This window comes from Phyllostomus discolor, chromosome 12 (genome assembly GCF_004126475.2).
Source record: "Phyllostomus discolor isolate MPI-MPIP mPhyDis1 chromosome 12, mPhyDis1.pri.v3, whole genome shotgun sequence".
Classification (NCBI taxonomy): domain Eukaryota; kingdom Metazoa; phylum Chordata; class Mammalia; order Chiroptera; family Phyllostomidae; genus Phyllostomus; species Phyllostomus discolor.
In genome coordinates this window covers 71,413,547-71,438,235 of record NC_040914.2, presented here as the reverse complement: position 1 = coordinate 71,438,235, position 24,689 = coordinate 71,413,547, and the positions used below count along the sequence as shown (strand labels likewise).

The 24,689-nt window shown below is 39.0% G+C and overlaps 1 protein-coding gene across 2 annotated transcripts; it reads left to right on the top strand.

Moving 5' to 3' along the window:
- The first annotated feature begins 53 nt into the window (after window positions 1-53).
- MPHOSPH6 (M-phase phosphoprotein 6) lies at window positions 54-21,398 on the top strand. Of its 2 annotated transcripts, none has more exons than XM_028501819.2 (5): window positions 54-159; window positions 4,351-4,463; window positions 14,205-14,295; window positions 20,171-20,265; window positions 20,696-21,398. In XM_028501819.2, exons 1-5 carry the CDS (start codon window positions 109-111, stop codon window positions 20,826-20,828), a joined length of 483 nt encoding a protein of 160 aa, XP_028357620.1. In that variant the 5' UTR covers window positions 54-108; the 3' UTR covers window positions 20,829-21,398. The 2 variants fall into 2 exon arrangements, with proteins under 2 accessions (XP_028357620.1, XP_035868161.1); XM_036012268.1 differs by lacking the exon at window positions 54-159 and adding an exon at window positions 212-831.
- The last annotated feature ends 3,291 nt before the right edge of the window (window positions 21,399-24,689 follow it).

Genomic DNA, 24,689 nt, shown 5'->3' with positions numbered 1-24,689 from the left:
GGGCCCGGAGGCGGGGAGACGCGCGGTACGGGGCGGCGCGGCAGCTAACGTAGCAGCGCGCATGCGCGGTAGGGCTCCTGTCGAGAGCGGGACCCGGCGGAAGCTATCATGGCGGCCGAGCGCAAGACTAAATTGTCCAAGAATTTGCTGCGCATGAAGGTGCGGGGTGCGGAAGAACCAGGATGGGAGGGCAGGACCACTCGGTCCACCTGGCCTGTCCGAGGCCGAAGCAAACGGTGTACCGGGAGCCCATAGGGTCTCCAGCTTGCGTTTATTCATTCACTTAGCGCCTGCTCTGCGTTAGGCACTGGGTATTGGATTAGAAATCCAGAGGATTCTCTCATAAAACCTGCGTTCGAGTAAGAGAGACAGACAACGTAAACAAGTATTTGGGACACAGCGTACTAAATTCTGTGATGCCTGAAGCCCCGGGAACTCACTTGGGCTTCTGTGGAAAATGGTGCTTAAGTAGAGACTGAAGGGTAGGGTGGGGGCATAGCAACAGAAACTGAGTGAAGAGGAAGTTCAGAAGTCTGAGAGGCAAAACCCAAGAAAGCTATGGTGAGGTTGAAGAACTAAAGATAATTCAGTATGCCTGGAAGGCGAGTATCAAGAAGTGGGCCTGAAAAAGTAGGCAGGTTACAGCAGGGAATTTTAGACAAGATTCAGTACTTTTTTCCCTTATCTTGAGAGTTTTGGGTGGACCTGGGGAACAGTTACCATTAGCTGTGCCTCTTACTGCATCCTGTGGAAAATACTTAATGAAAGAAAGACCCAACAGGGGACAAAGTTTGCAGTCAGAAAGACCATCCAGAAGTTCTGATGACCTGGGTGAGTGTTGCAGTAGTGATGCCATGGAATTAAAATAGTTGAGGTGAAAGTGAGTTACGTCAAGCAAAATTATTTTTACATTTTGAATTTAATCAAATAATATCAGAATGTTAAAACAAGGGCAGATAAAATGAATACAGGAATTCAAACGGGAAAGAACCAATCCTTAAAACTTTAATAATAGCCAACATTTACAGTTCTTGCTATGTGCCAGTGTTCTAAGTGCTTTGCATATATCAAGCCAAGAAATGAGGTGGGTGTAGTTATTATCCCTCTCTAACAGTCCAGGCTACTGAAACAGACAAGTAAGTGACTTGCCCAAAGTTACTGCTAATAAGCAGTGTAGACAAGACTCAAACTCAGGCAGTCTGGCTCCAGAGCCCCTTTGCTTTTAATTACTACTAGTTGCTGAACACTTATAAATGTAAAGTGTTAGATGTCATGTTTTGAGAGTTTTGAAATTTCCAGGAAAAAGAAGCTAGGCTCAAATAATGTCCTGAAAGATCAAAGAGTAAATATTGCATATGCAGAATGTTTATTGAGTTGAGCTAGGGTATAACTAGGGATGAACAGGGTGAGTGAAAATGGAGGGTAAATCATAGCATAATTTTACAGTTTCTAAAACCTCTTTCATGCATATTAGCAAAATTTGAATCCACTGAACAGAGTTTTGTCTTGGCTTATGGTTTATAGTCATGTAGATTTCAAAAAAGTGGAGTAGATGAACAGAACAGGCACTGAAAAGATTTTAGCAGTTAATTCTTGGAATAAGTCAAATGAAAATGTGCTTGGAGGTTAGCGCCCAGACCAAAGATCTGATTTGGGAGTTAGGAATGAAGTCATTAACTTTAAAAAAATTATTCACCCTTTACCCAAGTGGTTGAGAGAGACTCAACTAGACATTGGAAGCAAAGTAGGTGGAGGGAAATGCCCAGATTCACAATTTGGGTTAATAACTTCATCATTGATCAGAAAGAATGTTTTGACAGATACAGTAGAGTGTCTTATGAGAAGGAATGGAGCAACTGCCTGAGGTTACTGTAACCAGTGTAGCTGTTCAGCCAGAGCTAAGTGTGGAGCAAGAATCCTCTGACTTGGCTCGGCTTTGGGGGGGCTGGAGGTTGGTCCTGATGAAAAACAGAAAGTGGAGGTTAAAGTCGGAATGCCTGTCGGTATGATGGAATTGTTGTGGAGAAGGTATAAGTTTATTTGTACTTTAGCTCTTTTGAATTCTTAAGACAGAAGTTGATGAACTTTTTCTGTAAAGGAACAGATAAATACTCGAGGTTTGTGGGCCAGTCTACTCATCTTGTCCATTGTACCTCTAAATCAAATGAGCATGGCTTTGTTCCAGTAAAACTTCATTTACAACAGAAATTTAGCCTAAGGACTATATTTTGTAATACCTGCTCTAGGCCCTCAGTTCCAAGTAAAACTGAATCACTAGCTTTAGATTATGTTCTTGGATGCTGTGGAGTCAGAAGAATTAAACTGCTACATAGGTCTGGAGTTGTTTCATTCATAGTCACAGGGTTTTCTACCCTTTCCATATGTATAGAAATACTATATGTGTGTGTGTGTATTTTGGTGCATATGTATATGGCTATTTGCATACCATGAAGAATATCTACTTAAACATAGGAGATAAAAGGGTAGTTGGACAGGATTGGTCAAGGGTTTGTTGGGGTTTTTTTTTAAGGTTTTATTTATTTTTAGAGAGGGGCAGAGAGGGAGAAAAACATCAGTGTGTGGTTGCCTCTCACACAGCCCCACACCGGGGACCCAGCCCACAACCCAAGCGCGTGTCCGGACTGGAAATCAAACCAGAAACCCCTTAGTTTGCAGGCCAGCGCTGAGTCAACTGAGCCACACCAGCCAGGGTTTTATCACAAAGAATATGAGTAATGAAATGAGATATTTATGTTGAAAGAGAACCATCCAAGAAAGGAAGTCTGAGGAAATGTCAAGTCTAGAATCATTTACATTCCCAGAACCTTTACTGAATTCTTTTCTGTGTACCAGGTGCGGCCTAAGTACCAGCAGTTTCAGATGAACAAGGAATGTGGTCTACATTCACAATCTTAGTCTTTTAGGAGACATAGAAGAAGTGTAATGAACAATAAACCAGTATTTAGAAGGCTGTTGTAGAAGCAAGGAAGGTTTATCAAATGACTCGGCTCTGGGCTTTCACAAGTGAGTATGTTGTCAGGCAGAAAATGGAAGCATAATGTTGAAGAGCAGAGGCAGGACTGGGAACCACAGGGTGTGCTTTCCAGAAACTGCTGGTTCTTTTCTCTGCTGAGGATATAGGCACAAGTAAAAGGATGAGGACAGACAGAAAAAGAGTGCAAAGCCAGGAAATTGACGGTGGTACAATCCACAGAACTTACCCAAATTTCACCGCTTTGCTTGCACTCCTTCATACGTTTGTGGTTGTGTGGCTGTTCCATCACCACAAGTTTCCCTCTAGCTACCCCTTTGTAGCCATGCCCATTCCCTTGTGTTATCCCTAACCCCTAGCAACCACTGATCTATTTTTCATTTTTATGATTTTGTTATTTTAAGGATGTTATATCAATGGAATTATACAATATATAACCTTTGAGATTGGCTTTATTCACTCAGAGTAATTCACTTAAGATCCATTTAGGTTGTTGAGTATATGAATACTTCCTTTTTATTGCAAAGTAGCATTCCATGCCGTGGATGTAATATGGCTTATTTTAACCATTCACCTGTTGGAGAGCATTTTGGTTGTTTCCAGTTTTTAGCTATTACAAATAAAGCTGATCTGATTGTTTGTGTATAAGTTTTGAGTAAACGTAAGTTTTCGTTTCTCTGGGATAAATGCCGAAGAGGACAGTTGCTGGGTCATATGAGTAAGTTCGTGTTTAGTTGGGTAAGAAAGTGTCTAGATGTTTTCCACAAAGGAGATCTGGTTGCCTCACATTGTTATCATTGGTAAAGGCCTTATGTCTAAAAATTCTGGTTTTAGAAGAGCTGGGGTGGAGGAAAAAGCAATATGGAGCCTGGATAAGGGAAAGAAATAGGGTTAAATGGAGACCAGTGGAATCCTGGGCCTAACTGCTGGGTGGTTTCTGAATTTATTTTTTCCTGTATTGATACTTCATCATTTTGCTGTGATTAAGTTCTTGGTTTGTTTGCCTGTCCCCTGGAAATACAGCTAGTGATTTTCTGCCTCTTTCTATTCTACCCTCCCAGCAGCTAATGTCCGAAAGAGACAAGCAGCAAGACTGCTGTTTTCTCTACTGGCCTGTTTGAGTTGAGCTTCCACAAACTTTAGCATGAAGAGCAGCCATAGAGTTGATCAGCATTTCAGAGGCTAGATACAAGTGAAAAGCAGGCTTACGGATGTGGCTGTGCTTTCATCTACATTTATAGAGTCCTCAGTCATGAGATGGGACTCCTGGAGAAATGGGGACGAACAAATGGAAGGTTTTCTTTAATTCTAATTTGGGGAAGTTAGTTGCTGACACTGATTATGTTTTGTTTTGACAGTTCATGCAAAGGGGATTGGACTCAGAAACCAAGAAACAACTAGAAGAGGAAGAAAAGAAAATTATTAGTGAAGAGCACTGGTACTTGGATTTGCCAGAGCTTAAAGAGAAAGAGTAAGTTTCATTAGAAATTGCATTAATGATGTGTTGGGCATTCAGAGCAAAATCCCTGTAGGTGCAGCTCATTGTTCCAGTGACGTAAAGCCCATTAAATAGCATCTGCTCAGTTTCTTGAATTAGTCTTACAAGTAGTTTTCTAAAATTATTAAATATATGAGGTCTACTTGGATATATTTTTACTAGCCCTTGACTGTCATTTATAACATTGTTTCCTCTCTCTCTTTCTCTCTTTGCATTACACAAAGGAATCTAGCCCCTATCTCTGGTAGTAACAACTGGGGACCTTTTATGAGAACCTGTAATGTACTTGCTACCTATTAAATTCCAAAGATTAGGTGTATTCTTCAGGGCTCTCCAGTTTTATTTCAGTTTAACAGAATTCTTCATTAGACTGAGCTTCTCAAAAGCAGGTCAAGAGATGTTTGTTGGTTTCTTTTCCTTTTTTAAAATTTTTACTATTAATACCAATCATTTTAGCTAACATATTTTGAGTCGATAGTGTGTGCTAGGAACTGGGCTAAGCACTTACATCTTTCAATTATTTAATCCTCATAGCAAACTTGAGAGCTGGCTACTATGTTTTATGCATTTTATACTTGAGGAAACCGAAGCTTAAGAAAAAAGAACTTGGCTCAGAGTCACCCAGCTAGTCATTGCTAAAGTTGAGATGACACGCCAGACCGTTTCTCTTCCACTCTAGTCTTGTTTGGTACTTGATAAATAATTTTGAATGGAGGAGTGATGGACTCACGTCATTCATTCATTTATCTAAATTCTTCTTGGAAGCTATTTAACCATGTCTCCTTGATGCTTTTCTTACCTTAGCAAGTCTCTGTGCTGGGGTGTCAAGGATTGAAGATGGTGTTTATTATCTTCCATCACGTTTATGGTTTTTCTTTCTGTGCCTTGTAGTTTTTTTGGTTTGTTTGTTTTTAATATGTTACATTCCATATTCATTTAAATGATCTTCTCTGGACCTTTTTTGGAAAGTTAGATACCCTTTTCTAAACATAGAAAATTTGTCCCCTCAGAAGGATGGGAGGAAGGTACTGTGTTTTCTCTGCTTGTTTCTCTGTGTACTTGCTCTTCTTGACTGCTTCTCAGAGAAAGGAAGATGTTAGTGCGGAAGGGGAAGATAATGCCAGAGGTGGTATGGACTTGGAAGCAGGGGTTATAAGGAGCTGTAATTTAATTTTATGCCTTGACTAAACTTGTACAAAGTATCCAGGATATTTTGTTACTTCTGTTGAAGGGCATGGCCATTTCTATCTTGTTTTCAGTATCCCCTGCCCTCCAACACAGTGTATTATTCCCAGGAAAATGACCTTTAGATTTCCTCCCTAGGAGATAAAGATCTCAGTTGGTTTGAACTACTATAACAAAATGCTACAGACAGGATAGCTTATACTCAACAGAATTATTTCTCACAGTTTAGAGGCTGGAAGTCTTAAGATCAGAAGAGGGGTCCTGCAGTAAGTGAGGTGCTAGCTGGACTAGAGGGTCATTGAGAAGCTAAAGAATGGTGGTTCTCACCGTTTGGGGTTCAAAGATCATTTGCATTTTAAAAAATTGTTTAGGACCCATAAATACCTTTTCTTTGTGTGGTTTATATCATGTCAATATTTATATAAGAAATTAAAACAAGTTTTTTAATATTTAAGAAACAAATGCATGACATATTAGCATAAATAACACATTTTGCATGAAAAAGAACTTTTCCAAGACAAGAAAATAGTAGTGAGAAGAGTGGTGGTGTTTTACATTTTTGCAAATCTCTCTAATGTCTGGCATAATAGAAGACAGCTTGATTCTTTTAACTCCTGCATTCAGCCTGTTGTAGTTTGGTGTTTTGTTTGAAGTACAGAACAAAAGTCCCTATCACACAGATGATGTAGTTCAAAAGGGAGGGGTGTTTTTCAGCTAATTCTCTGATACTACTCCAAAATTTAGTAAGTGGTAGTTTCTTAAAAGTTAACTGCACTGTTGATTCTGAAAACATCTTTGAACCTTTCATGATCATTGACCTATCTTACATTTTTAATAGATCTTTTGTCAATGCATAATTTCATAACATGCATTTCTCATTTAGACTATATTAGTTTAATGAGTTACATAGATTTTCTAAACAACTCATTTTATTGTATAGGATTGTATAGTATCAAAAATCACAGTATCACCCTGGGTTTCATCAGAAAAGTCTTCAAGTATTGAGAAGCTGTCAAGCCATTCAGAGTTCTAATTTTTGCTTGAAAGTTTGAATTTTGTTATTAGCAGTAAGTATTGTCAGTTGTTTTCCTTGAGGTGACAGATTTACTTTATTTTCAAGAAAATGTCTGCTAAGTGCCCAAGTCTGAATAACCACAGTTATAGTGTACCAGGAAAAAAGTACCTAGTTCAACGCACAACTCTGTCACACAAGTGCATTTTCTTAAGACAGTCATATTTCACTGGGAAGAAGTACCTTATATATGCTTCCGATTTTGTGTAGAGGAATTTTTTTAAAAGTGTAATCAAAGGCTGAGATCAATAACAATAAATTTTTAGTGCTTCATCTAGAACATAATTATTGGCTTTTATTTTAACTGTGAAAGCTGGTGATGAACAATGTAATGACTGCTAGTACGGGGTGATATCAGTACTTTAATTCATAATAAGATGTGATTTTACCCATAACTGCTTTTGTACACACTGTGCAAATAAATGTCAAATGTGAAAAAGACGAATAACATCTTAGGCTTTTCAGGGAAATAATTTTTACCACCAACCATATTTACCTTCTTTCACTCCTTTCAAGTCCTAGAGGCCTCTTGACTGTTTCTCAGGCAGGCCATTTACATTCCCCTCGCAAGGCCTTCACTGTATCTAGTCCCTCACAGGGGGACCAGGTATCTTCACATCTTGTCCCTCCGTGTCTTCTGGACTTTTGCTCAATGTCACCCCGTGCAAGAGGCCTACCCATGAAATAACCAAAGACAAATTCTTCAGATAAAAAGAATTTGGATGAACTGAATAGAATTCTGTTTTCACGTCTCTTAGGTAAAGATAGAATTGCTGGATCATAAGAGCGGCATGTATTTAACATAAGAGAAGCTGTCAGATAAAAGTGATTACTCCATTTCACACTTTCACTAAGGTAGTTTAAGAGTTGTAGTTGTTCCATACCCTTAACCACTATATGGTGTTATCTTTTAAATTTTATCGATTTAGTATTCTAGTGGTATCTCGGCTTTCAATTAGCATTTTCCTGGTGACTACTAACGTTAAAGAATGCTTATGTGCTTATTGGCCATTTCCATATCTACCTTTGTGAAGTACCTATTCAAATCTTTCATCCATTTTTTTTAAAGAGGTGGTTTTTGTTTTGTTTTGTTTTAAACATTTGCATCACATATTTTTCCTCTCTATAAATCTGTCGATTTATTTTGTTTTTGATGTATTTCACAGTAAATAGCAGACAGTACATTTTATTCCTTGAGTTCAATGTTCACATAGGGTTTTCTCTTTTTAAGGTAGAATTAATTTACTTCTATACAGATAGTTCTTTATATTCTGAAAACAAATTCTTTGCCAGATATAATATGTATTGTGAGTATTTTCTACCAGTCTGTGGCTTGCCTATTTATATTCTTACTCTTACCTTTTGATGAACGTTTTTATTAGTTTTGCTTCATTTTTTTTTAAGATACCCAGTGGTCCCAGTACCACTTATTGAAAACACTTTCCTTTACTCATTTCATTGTTTTGATGCTCTAGTCAAAAAGTAGTATGCTGCCTTAGTGTGGGTCTATTTCTGGACTTTAGTCTGTTACATTGATATATTTTGCTATCCTGTTGTCTTGATTACTACAGATTGCAGTGAGTCTTGATCCAATAGTGTACATTTTTCACTTTTTTTTCAAGATTGTTTTGCTAGCCTATGTCCTTTTTTTTCCCCCATATAAATGTTAGAACTAAATTGTTTATTTCATCCCTTCCCCCAAAATAGGACTTCAATTGGCATTGCACTGAATCTGTAGATCAGTTTGGGGCTAACAAAACTGTTTTCTAACCCATAAACGTGATATATCCATTTATTTAACTGTAATTTAATTTCTCTCAGCAGTGGTTTATAGTTTTTGGTGTGGAGATTCTCTGTAAATATACCCCTAAATGTATTCCTACATATTTCACCTTTTTTAAATCCTATTGTGGCCTTTTTCCCAAAAATTGTTTGTTGTTTTATGTATGTGGAAATTGATGGCTCTATGTTGACTTTGTATTCTGTAACTGTGCTAAATTGACTCACTAACTCTAGAAGGGGTTCCTTTTTTTGAAGATTACTTAAGATTATTTACATATACAATTATGCCACCTACAAATAAAGAAAATTATACCTTTTATTTTTTTTTCTTTATTTCATTGGCTTCAGTATAGTGGTAAGAGTGGACATCCTTGCATTGTTTCTGCTCTTAGGGGGAAAGCACTAACTTGTTTACTATTAAATATGAAGTGCTGTGTGCTTTTGTAGCTGCCCCTTATTAGCATACTATATTTTCCTTTCTCTTCCTAGTTTATTGAAGCTTTTCATAAATGCTGTTGAGTTTTACAAAGTCATTTTTGATTTGATAATCATAGGATTTTTCTTCTTTCCTCTGTCAATATGGGAATTATGTTGATTTTTGAATGTCAAAACAACCTTATATTTTTGAGACAAACCCCATTTGGTATTTACTTGTAATACATATTTACTTTAATTTATGAATATTTTAGTAGTGATTTTTGTATCATATTCATAGAAGATATTGTACTGTAGACTTCTTTATGTCTTTAGTTTGGGCAGTAGCATAACTTGGGAACTATTTCTCCTTTTCTTATTTCTTTTGTGTAAAATTGGTATTATTTCTTCCTTAAATGTTTGATAAAATTCATCAGTGAAACCACCTGGAGCTGGAGTTTTCTCTGTGAGAATATTTTTAAATAATGCATTCATTTTCTTTAATAGATACAGGACTATTCTGATTTTTCACTTTGGATATTTTTTCTGTTCTAAAATATTTGGTAACTTTTTATAATTTCTGTTTTTTAATTCACATTCTCTATTTGTCTTCCTTGCATTCAATCCTTCCTTGCAAGGATTTTCCTTTAAATCCTTGAACATATTTATAATAGCCATTTTAAAGTTCTTTTCTACTAATTCTAGCATCTTTCTTTTCTTGTTGACTTGTTTTTCTTCTGTTAATGGGTCACATTTTTCTGCTTCCTTACATATCTAGTAATTTTTAATTGTATGCTATACATTGTTATATTGCTGAGTACCCTTCCGTAATAAAAGGTTGAAATTTGTTCCATTAGGCAGTTAATTTACATGCTGATCAGCTTGATGCCTCTTTTTGTTAGAGTAGGATTTACAGCCCTCACTCTAGGGCTACATTAGCCATACTCTGAGGCAAGACATTTCTGTTTATTGTCACAGGGTGTTCAGCTTGGTCTCTTCATCCTAGGTACACACATCAAACATCTCCCTGCTCTGTGCAAAGTCTCATATTTTTTCAACATATAATTCCAGGGTAAATTTTCTTTCCCAGGTATAATGAACTGGAAAATGGTCCCCCAAATAATATCCAGGCCTTCTTCTCTGGTACCTGTGTTACCTTATATTCCAAAATTGACTTTACTGGTGTGATTAATTTAAGGATCTTTAGATGGGGAAATTATTTTGGATTATCTGGGGGAGACCTAAGTGCAATTAATTATATCCTAATAAAAGGGAGGCAGAGGCTTTTCCCCAGGCTGATGCCTTATGGAAGGGCGTACGGCATCTGCCATGTGGGAGTGTTGACAGCACAGGGATCCTGGTGGCTCTCACCCCATAGCCACCAACCCCAGGTTCTTCTCATACAACTCTAGTCCTCTCCATCCTCCCTTGTCAGAGACCAGGATAAGTGGCTGCAAATGAGATTGTGTGTGTTGGTCCTTTAAGATGGTGCCTATGTCTCTAGCAGACTCCCATCTCTCCCTGGTGGACAGAATCCCCACTGACTTTCATAGTCAGATGTTATACGGGCGCCTCTTCCAGGCTCTGGTGCTCTGGGCTGGGAAGCCTGTCTTGGAGTTGAGACCCCACACACCTCATGGGGAAACCCCCCGCCGCTGAGCTAATGCTCTGGAATCTTAGCCACTGCCTGTGGGAATGAAGCCAACCAACCTTTTTTGCATCTCTGCCCTTCCTGCCAGTCTTGATGTGGCCCCTTCTATAATCCTTGGTTATAAGACTTCTCTTCAACTGGTTTTCAGTTGGTTATTCAGGTTGCTTTCTCTGTATTTTAGTTTAACCCCAGTTTGGTCCTGGGAAGAGGTGAATATAACATCCACCTATTCTGCCACCATCTTTGAAACTATTTAGTTTTAAGATCATGATAGAACAGGCTCTTTTCAAAATTAGAAAGACTTAGTATTTGAGATTATCATCTCAACCTGTCAAAGAACAAGGCCATCTTAAAATCATAAGATATTCAGTGACAAAATTCTTTATAACCAAGGTTGCTATATTTTTTAATTTCATTTATTCTTACTAAAAATAAATCATTCTTTAGAAAAGCAAAAATGACATGGAAGACTTCTTTGGTGAAGGTCTCACTATTGCAAATGATATAGTAACTATTTTCTTAATATCCATTGAGCTTTAGGTCATATTCATACAGTAAGTCTATCCCAACAACCCTTCAGGATATTATACCTCCATTTTATAGAAGAAAATGTTGAGATTCAGAGCCATGAAGATAAAAGCCCAAGTATGACTTGTAAATTTATTTAAAAATGAGTTTATATTTAAGTTAGAGTCTTTTTCTTATCCCAACCAGAACTTTTTCTTACAATTTGGCATACTAGGTGCTATATTAGGAGCAGAATAAAATTAGATAGATTTAATATATGGAAAGATAGATAATGTAGGTAAGCATTCGAGTCTTTAGGTATAATTAGGAGACATTAGGTGTAATTCTGTCCAAAAAGCTGAAAATACAGTATCCACTTTATCCACATAGTGTTTGCAGAGCTGTTGCAGATCTTCCAGAGAAATTACATATTACCCTGAGTCTCAACTCTCAGAGAAGAGTAAGAGCCTAAAAAATTAAGTGGCTTTGGCCCTGGCAGGTGTGGCTCACTTGGTTGGTGCATCGTCCCATAAATCAAAAAGTTGCAGGTTTGATTTTCAGTCAGGGCACATGCCTAGGTTGTGGGTTTGGTCCCTGGCTTCAGTGCTTACAGGAGGTCCCCAGTTGGGGTACGTACGAGAGGCTACCAGTTGATGTTTCTCATTCACATCAGTGTTTCTCTCCCTCTCCCTCACTTCCCTCTTTCTAAAATCAGTAAGTGTGTCCTCAAGTGAGGATTAAAAAAATTTAAGTGGCTTTGGAAATAAATAAGATAATGTTAGAATTTTAGTGATGGAAGAATGTCAGAAGCACTGTCAGCATTTGGACCTTCTAAGCTGTAGCTTCTTCCACAAGCATTGAGAAGGGCCAGAAGCCACAGATGTTGTTGGTTGAACGCACTAAAGGGTACTTTATAGATGTGCTTGAATGAGGCAAAGGCCTCACCTATTTATCTTTGATGTAGAGCATTTAGCATGGTCCCTGGCATGTCCAGGACCCATTAAAGTAAATATTTGTTCAGTAAATACATACCTCAAATGAATGGCAACAGGAGGAACAAATAATTACAAAACCATTTAGTGAATATTTTCTCTAATAATCATTCATACATAAAAACAGTAACAACAATAGGTTCATTTATACTCTACAACTCTTTCAACATCTAACATTTTTTGTGATATAAAATGCCCTTAGATATTTCAGAAGAGCTGAAGCCCGTGTGCTTCACTGTGGCAGTCTAGGTATATTTGAGTAACTGGAACACTGATTTTATTTATATGTATATGTATATGTATGTGTATACGTATATGTATATACACACACATGCATGGAGTCAGAGAGAGATGTTGTGCACACAGGAGAAGGCATTGTGACCGTGAAGGCAGAGGCTGGAGTGATGCAGTCACAAGCCAGTGAAGGCTGGCTGCCAACAGAAGCAGGAGAAGCAAGGAATGAGTTCTCTCCTCCCTCCCTCTAAAGGAAGGGCAGCCCTGCTGACACCTTGATTTTGGTCCAGCAAACTGATTTCAGATTTCCAGAATTACAAGAGCATAAATTTCTGTTGCTTTAGCCCACCAATTAATTTGTTACAGCAGTCCTAGGAAACTAATGCGTCAAGTAATTATTTTTCTCCTGGAAATCATTGTTTTTTCTTAACACTATGGACTCACCCTGCACATTTACAGCCTAGTATTCAGCCAGAGATTCAAGGGGACCCAATATGCAGGTACTGGATTTTTTTGTGTATCTCCCTTGTGTATCAGATATCTTGACCCATGTATTAATATTTCAGCCACCTCTGGGACTGAACTTCAGTTTGTCTCTTGAGTTTAGTGAGACTGGGTGCTCTTTGGGCTTCCGCTCCCTGCTCCACAGTCTACAAATTGCCTCCAGTCAGAAGGTGGGCATTTGCGGAGCTCACTTCATTTGGTTTTCTTCTCAGGCATCACATTTCTGTGCTTTGACTTGTTCACTCTTTCCTATTTTGTCTTGTTTTATAGTTGGCTGAGGTGGGAGGGCTAGTTAGATACCAGTTACTCCCTTATGTCCAGGAGTAGAATAACCTGCTTTATCCATTGTATAAAAAAAACCTTTTCTTTAGTATTCATTATTTCTGTTTATTCAGTATTTATTATCTGGCACCACTCTAAAATGTAACTTCCATGAGAGAAGATGCTCTCTTATTCATGGTTGTTATCCCAGCTTCTAGAACTGCCTGACACACAGTTTGGTTAATAAGTGTTTGCTGAGTGAGTGAATGAATGAGTCAATCTTGACAAGAAACAGGGCTGACTTTCCACCAAAGCAGCCATAAAGGCGAGGTATTTGCTTTTCTATATGCTTCATGGTTGACAGCAGAACTATAGCCAGATATGCTCACCTGGGAGTGGGGTCATGAACTTGTGGCTCAGGAGAATCCTGTTTAGAGACGGAAAACATCCACACCGGCATCCTGTTTCAAAGGCAGTGGTGGCTTGCCTGACAACCCTCAGCGGTGTCCAGTATTTAGACCTCTCCCCAGCAGTAGCAGCATTTTTACTAGGGTAATTTTGTAGCATGACTTTGGTTTTGGGTTGACAACCTCTCCACCATTATTTCTGCCCATTTTCTGGTTCTGTTGATCCAGCTTTCCCAGTGATTCTGTGAGACACCCAGTATCCTTACAAGAAATTCCTTCTCTGCCTAAGTCATCCAGGATCAGCCATTGTTTATAGCTGCAAGTTCTTTCAAAGTTGCCTAGGACTCTGACTTCTGGGTATTTAATAAGAACTTGGTGGGAGGTATAAACATCAAGGAAATTTTGCTTCAAATTTGGAAAATCCAGATTTATTATAAATACTTGAGGTCTTTACATTGTGCATTTATGTAAATTAAATGTAGAGTTTAGAAGAGACTGTGCCTACAGCCTGCAGCTCTTGTCTCCTAATGCGGTTGCTAGACACATTAATCAGTTTTTATTTCTAACCCTAGGTTAGAAATCTTACTATATTTTTAGGTGATTCTACTGGACTTTAAGATCAATTTATTTGAAATCTTGACTTATATTTGCTGTTCTTTGTTCTAAGTAGACATACTATTAATACAGGTTTATTTTCCCGTTTAGGAGCTTCATAATAGAAGAGCAGAGTTTCTTGTTATGTGAAGATCTTCTCTATGGAAGAATGTCATTCAGAGGATTTAATCCTGAAGTTGAGGTATTAAATGTGATTGCTTCAAATTTTAAATTTTTCCAATTGAATTCTTTCTGCTAATAATTGGGTTTAGGTTTTTTTCCACCAGGTACCATTCCTCCTCATTATATGGAAAATAACAAGTCTTGAAATACTGCCATAGCTATTTAAAGAAATTGCAGGCGTTGCAGTCTGGTTTTATGGTAGAATTGATCAGCTAATTTAATATAGCAGTAAGCCCCTGACGGTGCCACTGGAAGTGTTAGAATTTCAGCTTGGGTCCTTACAGGAATGTCGGGATTTTATTCACATGACGTCATTATGAAAAATTATTTTCTGACATCTATAAATGTACCTTTTCTAATGGAGAAATGTTTACTTAAAAATTGAGTGATTTGACTTTTTAATGTACAGGTTTTGATACAAGCTTATAAATAGATTTTTAAAGAATACTTAGGGAAATTTGTTTGAAAAGTAAATATTCACCTTATAACTTCACTATTCATTTGAATTTTCCTGCCTTGGGTTTGTAGAGAAGCACAGGCTTTCACTTAACAAATATTAGAACTCTGGTTGTGTACTAAAAGCCATCCTGTCCGGTACTTAAGCAACCAAGTGGAGGTCTGCATGATACAAAGCTTTTAGTTTATAATACTTGAGGCCAGGGTCTCTCAGCCCTGGCACTGTTTTTTCAGTTGTTATTATTATTTTTTAATCCTCACCCAAGGACTTTTTTTTATTGCTTTTAAAAAGAGAGAGAAACAGAGAAAGATACATTGATGTGAGAGAAACATCAATTGGTTGCCTCCCATACTTGCCCCAACTGGGGATCAAACCTGAAACTAGATTATGCCCTGACCAGGAATCAAACCCACAACCTTTTCGTGTACAGGACAATGTTTCAGCCACCTATGTCACCTAGCCAGGATGGCCCTGGCACTGTTGACATATGGAGAAGGTCATCGTGGGGGTTGCGGGTTGTCCTGCACAATGTAGGCTGTTTAGCAGCATTCCTGGTCTCTGCCTTCTACTCCCTAGATACTAACAGTGTGTGTGTACACACATACTACACACACAATACACACCTCACTTGTAACAACCAACAATGTCTCCAGACATTGCCAAAGGTTCCCTGGTGAGCAGCCTCTTCTGGCTGAAAGCCACTTCTCTAAGGGTGCCTGTAGACTACCATAGCTAACCAAGTTAATTGCCAGAGTTTATTTTAAAGATTATTAATTTTCTTCCCCTCCCCCCTTTTTTTAAAGGGGTATGATAAATGTATACAAAATCAACACTAAAAGTATTTGTTTTTAATACATGCTTTCTTTGCTTTGGCCTGCGTAAAGCTTTAGATTAGGAAAAGAAAGAGGACAGTGGAGCAAAGGAGGAAAAAAAGCAGAAATAAGTTTGCAATGCCCAAAAACTGGACTGTGGGTAGACAGGAACTCCAAAGTATGTCTGATACGTGGGAAAAGGAGTTGATTCAGCCCTCAGAATTTGATGTGAGAGGTCATTGGAAAATGGCATTAATTACTGGCACCATTGGGTACATTCTCTCTGGGGGAAAGTTTTGAATTGTTTAACTTGCAGATATGAACTATCATAAAATGTGAGAAAGTTTGATTTACCTGGTTATGAAAAGAATGATACCAGCTTGAGAGCGCTTACTTTAATATAAGCAGGATGTAATTAGGACACATGTAATGTTGTGTGTGTTTCTAGTGAAACCTAGCATAGAGTTTATTTTGTCAGTAAGTGTATATTCCGTGTCTGTGGTGCATCAGCCCCCTTGAGGCACTGGAAATGCCACAGGGAGCCCAAGTGTATACCCTCCCAGAGCTCGTATTCCCCAAATTGTTTTATCTTCAGTCCTTTAAATGTTAATTGAGAAGAGCTCATTGAGACTGGTTTCTCGTCAGCTTTTCCTTCCTTGTTCCACCTTTGCTATAAAGAAAGTATTGTACAGTAAAAGTAAAGTCTGTCAGAGGGGAACTATCAATTAAAGGTTAATGTGAGAAAAAAAAAGATGGAGGAGAGACCCATGGCACACAGACATCATACGGGATCCATTATCCATCCTCATGTCTGGTGGTTAAGCAGTTCCTCCCCGTTGCACCAGCGCCAGCTTTCCAGTTCTTCCAGCCAGCAATTCACTGCCCCCCACCATCACCATCCAAAAAAATGCATTTAAAATTTCTCTTGACTGCAATATTTCTTCCATTTGACTCTAAGATGGGAAGTTTGGAGGAAATCTGCAAGTTTACATTTTCTTTCCCCTACTCACTAGAATGTGTTAGCAGTCTTCTTTTTTTTTTTTTTTTTTAAAGATTTTATTTATTTATTTTTAGGGAGGGAAGGGAGGGGGAGGGAGAGAGAGAGAGAGAGAGAGAGAGAGAGAGAGAGAGAGAGAGAGAGAGAGAGAGAGGGAGGGAGGGAGAAACATTAATGTGCGGTTGCTGGGGGTTATGGCCTGCAACCCAGGAATGTACCCTGGCTGGGAATCGAACCTGGGACACTTTGGTTCCCAGCCCGCGCTCAATCCACTGAGCTACGCCAGCCAGGGAGCAGTCTTCTTTATTATTGTTTTAAATAATTTTTTATTTTAAATTACAGTTGATGTACAGTAGTATATTTGTTTCAACTGTACAACCCAGCAGTTAGACATTTATATAACTTATGAAGTGATTACCTCACTAAATCTAATGCCACTTGACTATATGTACATAGTTATTATAATAACATTAACTATATTCCCGATGCTGTATTTTACATCCCCATGACTCTTCCATAACTACCAATTTATCTTTCTTAATCTCTTCACCTTTTTCACCTAATTCCCCTCCCATCTGGCAATCATCAAAATATTTTTTATATCTGTGAGTCTGTTTCTGTTATGCTTGTTTGTTTATTTTGTTTTTTAGATTCCACATATAAGTGAAATCATCTGGCATTTGTCTTTCTCTGCCTGACTTATTTCAGTCAGCACAGTACCCTCTAGATCCATGTCTTTGTAGATGGCAACATTTTTTGTTATGTTCAGTCATGTTCCATTAAATATATGCACTATTTCATTATCCATCACAGAAACTTAGGTTGCTTCTGTATCTTGGCTATTGTAAATAATGCTACAATGAACATATAGATATATGTCTTTTCAACTTAGTGTTTTCGATTTCTTTGAATAAATACTCAAATAGAATTGCTAGGTCCTTCTTTGTCTCTTGTTACAGCCTTTGTTTTAAAGTGTGTTTTGTGTGGCATAAACATTGCTAGCCCAGCTTTTTTGTTTGCTTTTTTCCATTTTCATGAACTATCTTTTTCCATCTCTTTTCTTTCCATTTGTGTGCATCTTTCAATCTGAGGTGATATAAGGGTCTTGTTTTCATATCCATTCATCCACCACATGTCTTTTGATTGAAGCTTTTAATCCATTTGCATTTAACATAATTATTGATATGTATTGTCATGTTATTTTATTTTTTTGATCTTTATTTTCTTCTTGAAGAAATCCCTTTAACATTTCTAGAAATGCTGGTTTGGTGGTAATAAATTCCTTTAGGTGTTTTGCGGGGGGTTGTTTTTGGGGGGTTTTTTTGGTTTTGTCTGGAAGCTCTTATCTGTCCTTCGATTGTAAATGATATCTTTGCTGATTAGAGTAATCTTGATTGTAGGTCCTTGATTTTTATCACTTTAAATATTTCCTGCCAATTCCTTCTGGCGTAAGTGTTGGAAAACGAGCTGATAGTCCTATGGATGCTCCTTTGTAGGTAACTAACTGTTTTTCCTTTTCTGCTTTTAAGATTCTCTCTTTGCCTTTAACCTTTGGCATTTTAATTATGATATATCTTGATGTGAGCCTCTTTGAATTCTTGTTTGGGGCTTTGCAATTCCTGGAGTTTTATGACTATTTCCTTTACCAGATTAGGGAAGTTTTCTGCCATTATTTTTTTTCAGGTAGGTTTCTAGTTCCTTGCTCTCTCTCTTCTCCTTTGGCACCCCCATGATGTGAATGGTGGCATGTTTGAAGTTGTCCCAGAGAGGCTCCTCATACCAGCCCCTTTTTTTTGGATTCTTTGTTCTCTTTGCTGTTCTGTTTGTTTTCTGCTTCCGTGTCTTCCAAATAACTGACTTGAACGTCTGCTTCATCTGCTCTACTGTTGATTCCCAGTAATGTATTCTTCATTTCAGTTAATGCATTCTTCATTTCTGATTGGTTCTTTTTATGTTTTCTTTCTCCAATTTTATGTTTCCTATCTCTTTGTTGAAGTTCTCACTAAGTTCATCTACTCTTCCCTTAAGTTCATTGATCTTATAACCAGTTTTATGAACTCTGCATCTGGTAAATTGCTTGGCTTCATTTTGTTTTGTCTTTCCGGAATTGTGTTGTGTTCTTTCATTTGAAATGTGTTTCTTTGTCTCTTCATTTTGGCTGCCTCCCTATATTTGTTTCTGTGTATTAGGCTGACCTGCTACATCTCCTGGTCTTGGTAAAGTCCTTATGTACTAGGTATCCTGTGTCCCCTGAGCTGGGCATTCCAGCTGTGTACCCCATATGGGCTGTGTGCACCTTCCTGTTGTAGCTGAGCCTTGATTGCTATTGGCATGTCAGTGGGAGGGATTTACCCCCAGTTCAGTCAGCTTCAAGGTCTGGCCAAGACCACCATGGACAATCTGCTGTGCAGGAGTCTACCCCCAAAGCAGGACTCACTTCAGTAGGTCTTTGGTGTCCATTGAGTCCACCTCTTGAGTGTGTCAGTCATGAAGGTGGTTAGGTTGTAATTTGGCATAGTCTGAAAGCTGTCCACTGAGTTTGCAGGTCCTGGAGTCTCCCAGAAGGTACGAGCCCAGGTCAGCAGCTTCCTGTGCCCTGTGGGGGCCACAGCATGGATTATAGAGCTATCTCCAGATGACTGTTACTTGTGCTGGGCTTAGAGGAGCCTGGGAGAGGCCAAGCTACAGACCAAGGCCAGCTGCTGCTAATGGTGGTCCTGGGGCCACTTAGCAAGAAGTACAGGGCATGCTGAGGCTGATACTGCTTGTTTGAGAGATTTGGGGACAGTCCACAACATGAGCAAGGATAGGCCATTTGTATGGAAGAGCCACTGGAAAGGGCTTGGGGGAGCCCACAAGTTGGGTGGAGTGGGGTCTCAGAATCACCAGGGTAGGGAGAACAGTGTTAGCCAGTTAGATGGAAATTCACATAGCGCCCACCTGCTGGTTCTGTTGTGGTGGAAGTTTCAGCAAAGGAACAATGGCCTATGCCAGCACTTCTGTCTAGGAGAAAGCTGCCCTTCTAGCATTCATCCTGAGGGCAGACATTCAGTTCCTCCCCACATGTCCCTGAAGCCTTTTGAGCTACTGCCCCATAGCTAGAGCTCAGAGTGAGTGAGTCCAAGTAAGTCCATGCATGGGCCCATTAAAAGGAAGGCCTGGAACCGCAGCAGCCCTTTGTCCAGCTCAGCCTTACAGCCAGAAGTCATGGGAACTTTTCTTCCCAGAGTGGGAACCCAGGGGTCAGAGAACTTGGTGTGGAGCTGGGACCCTTTACTCCTCAGTGAGGACCTCTGCAGCCAAGATATCCCTCCCAATTTTTAATCACTACACTTGGGTGTTGCAGTGTATCTGCTTTAGATATAAGTAGTTAATAATAAGATGTATGATCTGAAATGCAATTATAACCCATTAACAAGTCTAATGTAGTGGAGCTTTGTCTTACTATGTTTTTAATTTAGAGCTGACTTGTGTTAACACATTGTGGAATAAAGTATTACAGAGAATCCCTTATACATTTTTGCCAGTCCTATAGTTTTTGACTTGCTCTACCTTCAAATACATTTGACACTAGTTCCTTTCATAAGCCTTTTTCAGCCCTGATAGCCGCTGTTGGTGTATTTTTCAGAAATTAATGATTCAGATGAATTCTAAGAACAAAGCAGAAGAAGTTGAAGATGAAACAGTGGAGCTTGATGTGTCAGATGAAGAAATGGCTAGAAGGTAAGCGTCACCTTGGAACAGCTTTGTACTCAGGGCCCAGCATTCATTGGCTCTCACATGCGCAGTCCTCTTACACCGTGGTCTGCCCCAGCCAGCAGGAAGAGGACTGTTTCTGCTTTCTCTAACGCAGCCTGGGTGGCTTCAGGCCTGTCACAGGCTGGCGGTTGAGGGCCTATTTCCAGTGCCGCTTCCAGTACATTTTTAAAATATATACTTCCATTTACTTAGAATAACCCAAAAACAAACAAAAAAAACAGAATTTAATCATTCTTAGAGAAGTTCATAAGTTTTTAACTCAGATGGCTTATCTTAATCATAGTTTTTTTTTTTAAATAAACATAGTTCTTGTTCTTTGTTGTGTTCTTGATAAGACTTGATTCCTACCTTTTTATTTAAAATTTAACTTGTGCTATTTATATCATCTTAACAGATATGAGACTTTGGTGGGAACAATTGGGAAAAAATTTGTCAAAAAAAGAGACCGTGCCAATTATGAAGAAGATGAAAATGGAGATGTACAGCCAGTTAAAACAAAGAAGATGTTCTTAAAGCCTCAAGATTAAAATGGATGCCTTCAGATACAGCTCAGGAATGCCTTATGAGTGTTAACATATTTTGGAACTCATTCCAGTGGTTTCTTTATAGTTAGTAATATTGCAATGTTTATTCATAAAGAAATGTATAATTTCGGAAACATGCTGTTCTTGAAACAGATGTGTGATGGATGTCGTACATCCTTTGTTTAATAGTATTCATCAGTAGTGGGTTTTTAGCCCTCAATCTTCAAATGTAGAGAGGTACATGGTTGCTGGTTGCTTCTTAAAAATTTTTTGACCCCAGATTTTTTAAAATAAATCTGTACAGTCACTGACCTTAAATTGATTCATAAATTAATACCTGTTTAAATCGTCCTTGTGTTTACATTTTACTTTAAATTACTAATAATGTGAAGCCAGTTAATACATTTTAGAATCAACTATCATGAAAATTTATTATATATAAATTCATCAAGAACAAATACGGTTCTTCGGTCTAAAGTATTTGCATGTTACCAAGTCATTGTAAATTTGTAGAATTATGGGGGTGGGGGGTTGATGTTAAAACCTTTAATAAAAAAATATGTTGTGTAATCAGTATCTGTTTTCATATTATTTTTTCTATTCTCTATTAATTTCAAGTAATAGATTTAGTCTAATTCAATATTGGAACTTTAAAAAAATCAGCCACTAATTTAGAATGCGGTAGTTTATTAGATTGAACCATAACAAATTGATTCCTATGGGTCCAAACCAATTATCAGTTTCTCATAATGTAGCTCAGTGGAATTTACCAACAACCAGACCATCTCATAGTCTATTTATTTACTCTAAATAGTAAATACAATAGCCCGTGGAATTTAGTGCATATACGTGTATGTCTCTGTCTGGAGCTATCTGCCTAGGACTTCATTTCATTGTGTTCCTAGCAACTAAATGGGGTGTGGGTCTCCTCTCTCTGAATCTCCTTAATTTTTTTTAAATCTTCACCTGAGGATATGTTTTATTGATTGATTTCTTTTTTTGAGAGAGAGAGAGAGAGAAGAAGAAGGGAAACAGAGAAAGAGAAACATCAATCAACTGCCTCCCATACACATTCTGACTGGGACCCCAGCCAGTGACCAAACCCACAACCCAGGTATCTTCTCTGACTGGGAATGAAACCCACAACCTTTCAGTGTATGGGATGATGCTCCAACCAACTGAGCCACCCAGCCAGGGCTCTGCATCTCCTTAAATTTTGATTGCTCTGTGACCTCAGCTCTCAGGTGAATTATAAAAGAAGTCTCGAATTTGAAGTTAATCTGGACTTTTTTCATTGTGACAGTAAGGGCAATGAACGTTCCCGCTCTCTACATCCTGGGGCAGAAGTTGGAAGTTCTTATCTATGCTCTGCTAGCACCACAGTCCATTAATTTAGGGAATGTCTTATTCGCCCCCATTTTGCACAGCATTACTTTTGGTAGGCAAACCCATTTCATAGTAAAAGAAGTGTGGCAATGGATTTGTACCTCTGGAATTCACTGGTCTTCGTCCATGCCCCACAGACAGGAGCAATAAGTACAATACAATGGTGGAATGGTCTACCTAAGACTCAGTTATGGCCCTAGGTGGGGTACAAAACTCCATCTTACAAAATGTAATTTGCGTTTGAATCTGTGACCATTTAATGGAGCTGTTGCTCAGATTGTAGTCAGGATACAAGGTCTGTCTGAGAAAGTCCAGCCATTGTTAATATAATGAGAACTGTTTGCAGCATTGACATAATCTGGCAGCCAAGGAGAGTGGACTGGAATGCACTTGCATAAACAATTGATGACTTCACTGTACTAGTCAGTGGAAGGCAGTAGAAGCCATTGAGTGAGCATCTATACTGTGTGGCCCTCACATTCAAAATGACCGAGCTAATAGAGCAACAAACCTGCATCAGATTTTGCATTCAGCTTGAACATTCTTCCTTGAAAACTGTTCGGGTGATTCAGAAGGCTGCAGCTATGGACAACTGGTGATTGGCAGCTTCATCATGGCAACGTGCCCGCTCACGCATCACGTCTCATGCAGAGTTTTTTGGCAAAACATTAAGTCACCCATGTAACTTAGTACCCCTACAACCCAGATTTGGCGCCCTATGGCTTCTGGCTTTTCCTAAAACTAAAATCACCTTTGAAAGAAGAGATTTCAGACTGTCAATGAGATTTGGGAAAATATGACGGGGCAGCTGATGGTGATTAGGAGAACTATGAGGTCACAAGGTGCCTACTTTGAAGGAAACTGAGATGTCAATGTCCTATATACAATGTTTCTTGTGTGTTCTTCAATAAAAATCTCTCTCATACTACATGGCTGGGTACCTTCTGGACAGACCTCATATATGGCCTGGAATCAAGCAGAGGCAGGAAAGTGGCTCCTCACTCTTACACCCAGTAATGCACTCAAAAATGTTTTATTTCCCATCTCTTAATTTTGAGCTGTGTTTGGAGGTCTGACCTCCCAAGGGAGAAGTGGTCCCACCAGGGATCACAACAGTATTAGGACAGGAATTGAGACAATCTGGACATTTTTGCCACTAAGCCAATAGGCAAAGGCATTTGCTCTCCTGGCTAGTACAGGAGAACGAAGGGGTATGTGTGCTTTTCCTACACGGTGGCTGCCAGAGAATATGTGGAACCCAGGGGCATCTTTTAGCACTTCCAAGCCCAATGACAAACTTGAATGGGAAAATAGAACTGCCTCGAACAGGCAGGAATGATATGGACCCTTTTTTTTTTTAATCCTCACCTGAGAACATATTTGTTGATTTTAAGAGAAGGGGAAGGAAAAGAAAGGGAAACTGATGTGAGAGAGAGAAATGCCAATCAGTTGCTTCTCGTATGCGCCCTGACCAGGGATAGAACCTACAAACTTTCAGTTTACAGGCCAATGCCCAATCCACTGAGCCACACTGGCAAGGGCTGACTTAGACCCTTTAGGCCATGAGGTTTGGGGTTGCCTTACAAGGTATAAACCCTGAGCATCAGAGATCCTGGCTAAGGGAAGAGGAGACATGGAATGTGAATAGGAAGAATTAAGCTTATTAATTACAGTCTTGTGACCAATTGCAAGTCACTGAGCAGTTATGCATAATTTCTTCCTTGGTGTGTGTACTAATTTCTTCTATTTCACTTACTGTATATGGGATTCAGAGGGTTACTTTGCTATTTAGTCTTGAAATAACTATATTCAAATGGGCCTGTGACTAAGTTCTATGTAGGGTAAGTTACATGGTCAAGAGATGAGACGAATAGTGTGACTGTTTCCCAGAAACTGCCATGATAACCTGCTGGCACTTTGTCTCCTCATTTTGGAGAAAGGGTGAGAACATCTTTTATACAAAGGATGACTGCAACTTGTTAAGTAAAAATAAAGAGTTGTTTTTCTTGTGGGAAGTTGAATTATGTTTAGAAGTACATGCATGTGGATGCTGAATGGCCCAAGGAGACAGGCTGTAGTAGATAATTAACCTGTTCCTCAGACTCAAACTTGCCCTTCCATACAGCTTTTGGTGCTGGGCTGGGATTCAGCAAACCCTGTTTCTCCTCTCCCAGCTGCCTCCGTATTGGGATCGGCCGATGGAGGCCTAGATAGAGATGGCAAGGCCAGAGGAGGAAGGAGGAGCTTGGCCCTTTCTGTCTGCTTCTTTCTTTTTGCTTTCTGTTCCTTTTGTCACCCCAAGACACCTCTTCACCCCAGCAGACACTGGTGTTTCAGTAACAGTCATTGATACCCACCACTTAGTGCTCCTTCCTCAAGTGTCTGCCCAGTACCCTGGACCATAGGACTCCTCCCTCATTCAGCTCAGGTGCTAATATTAACCTTACCTTGAGTTTCAGCTCTCTGGGGTCTCTCCAG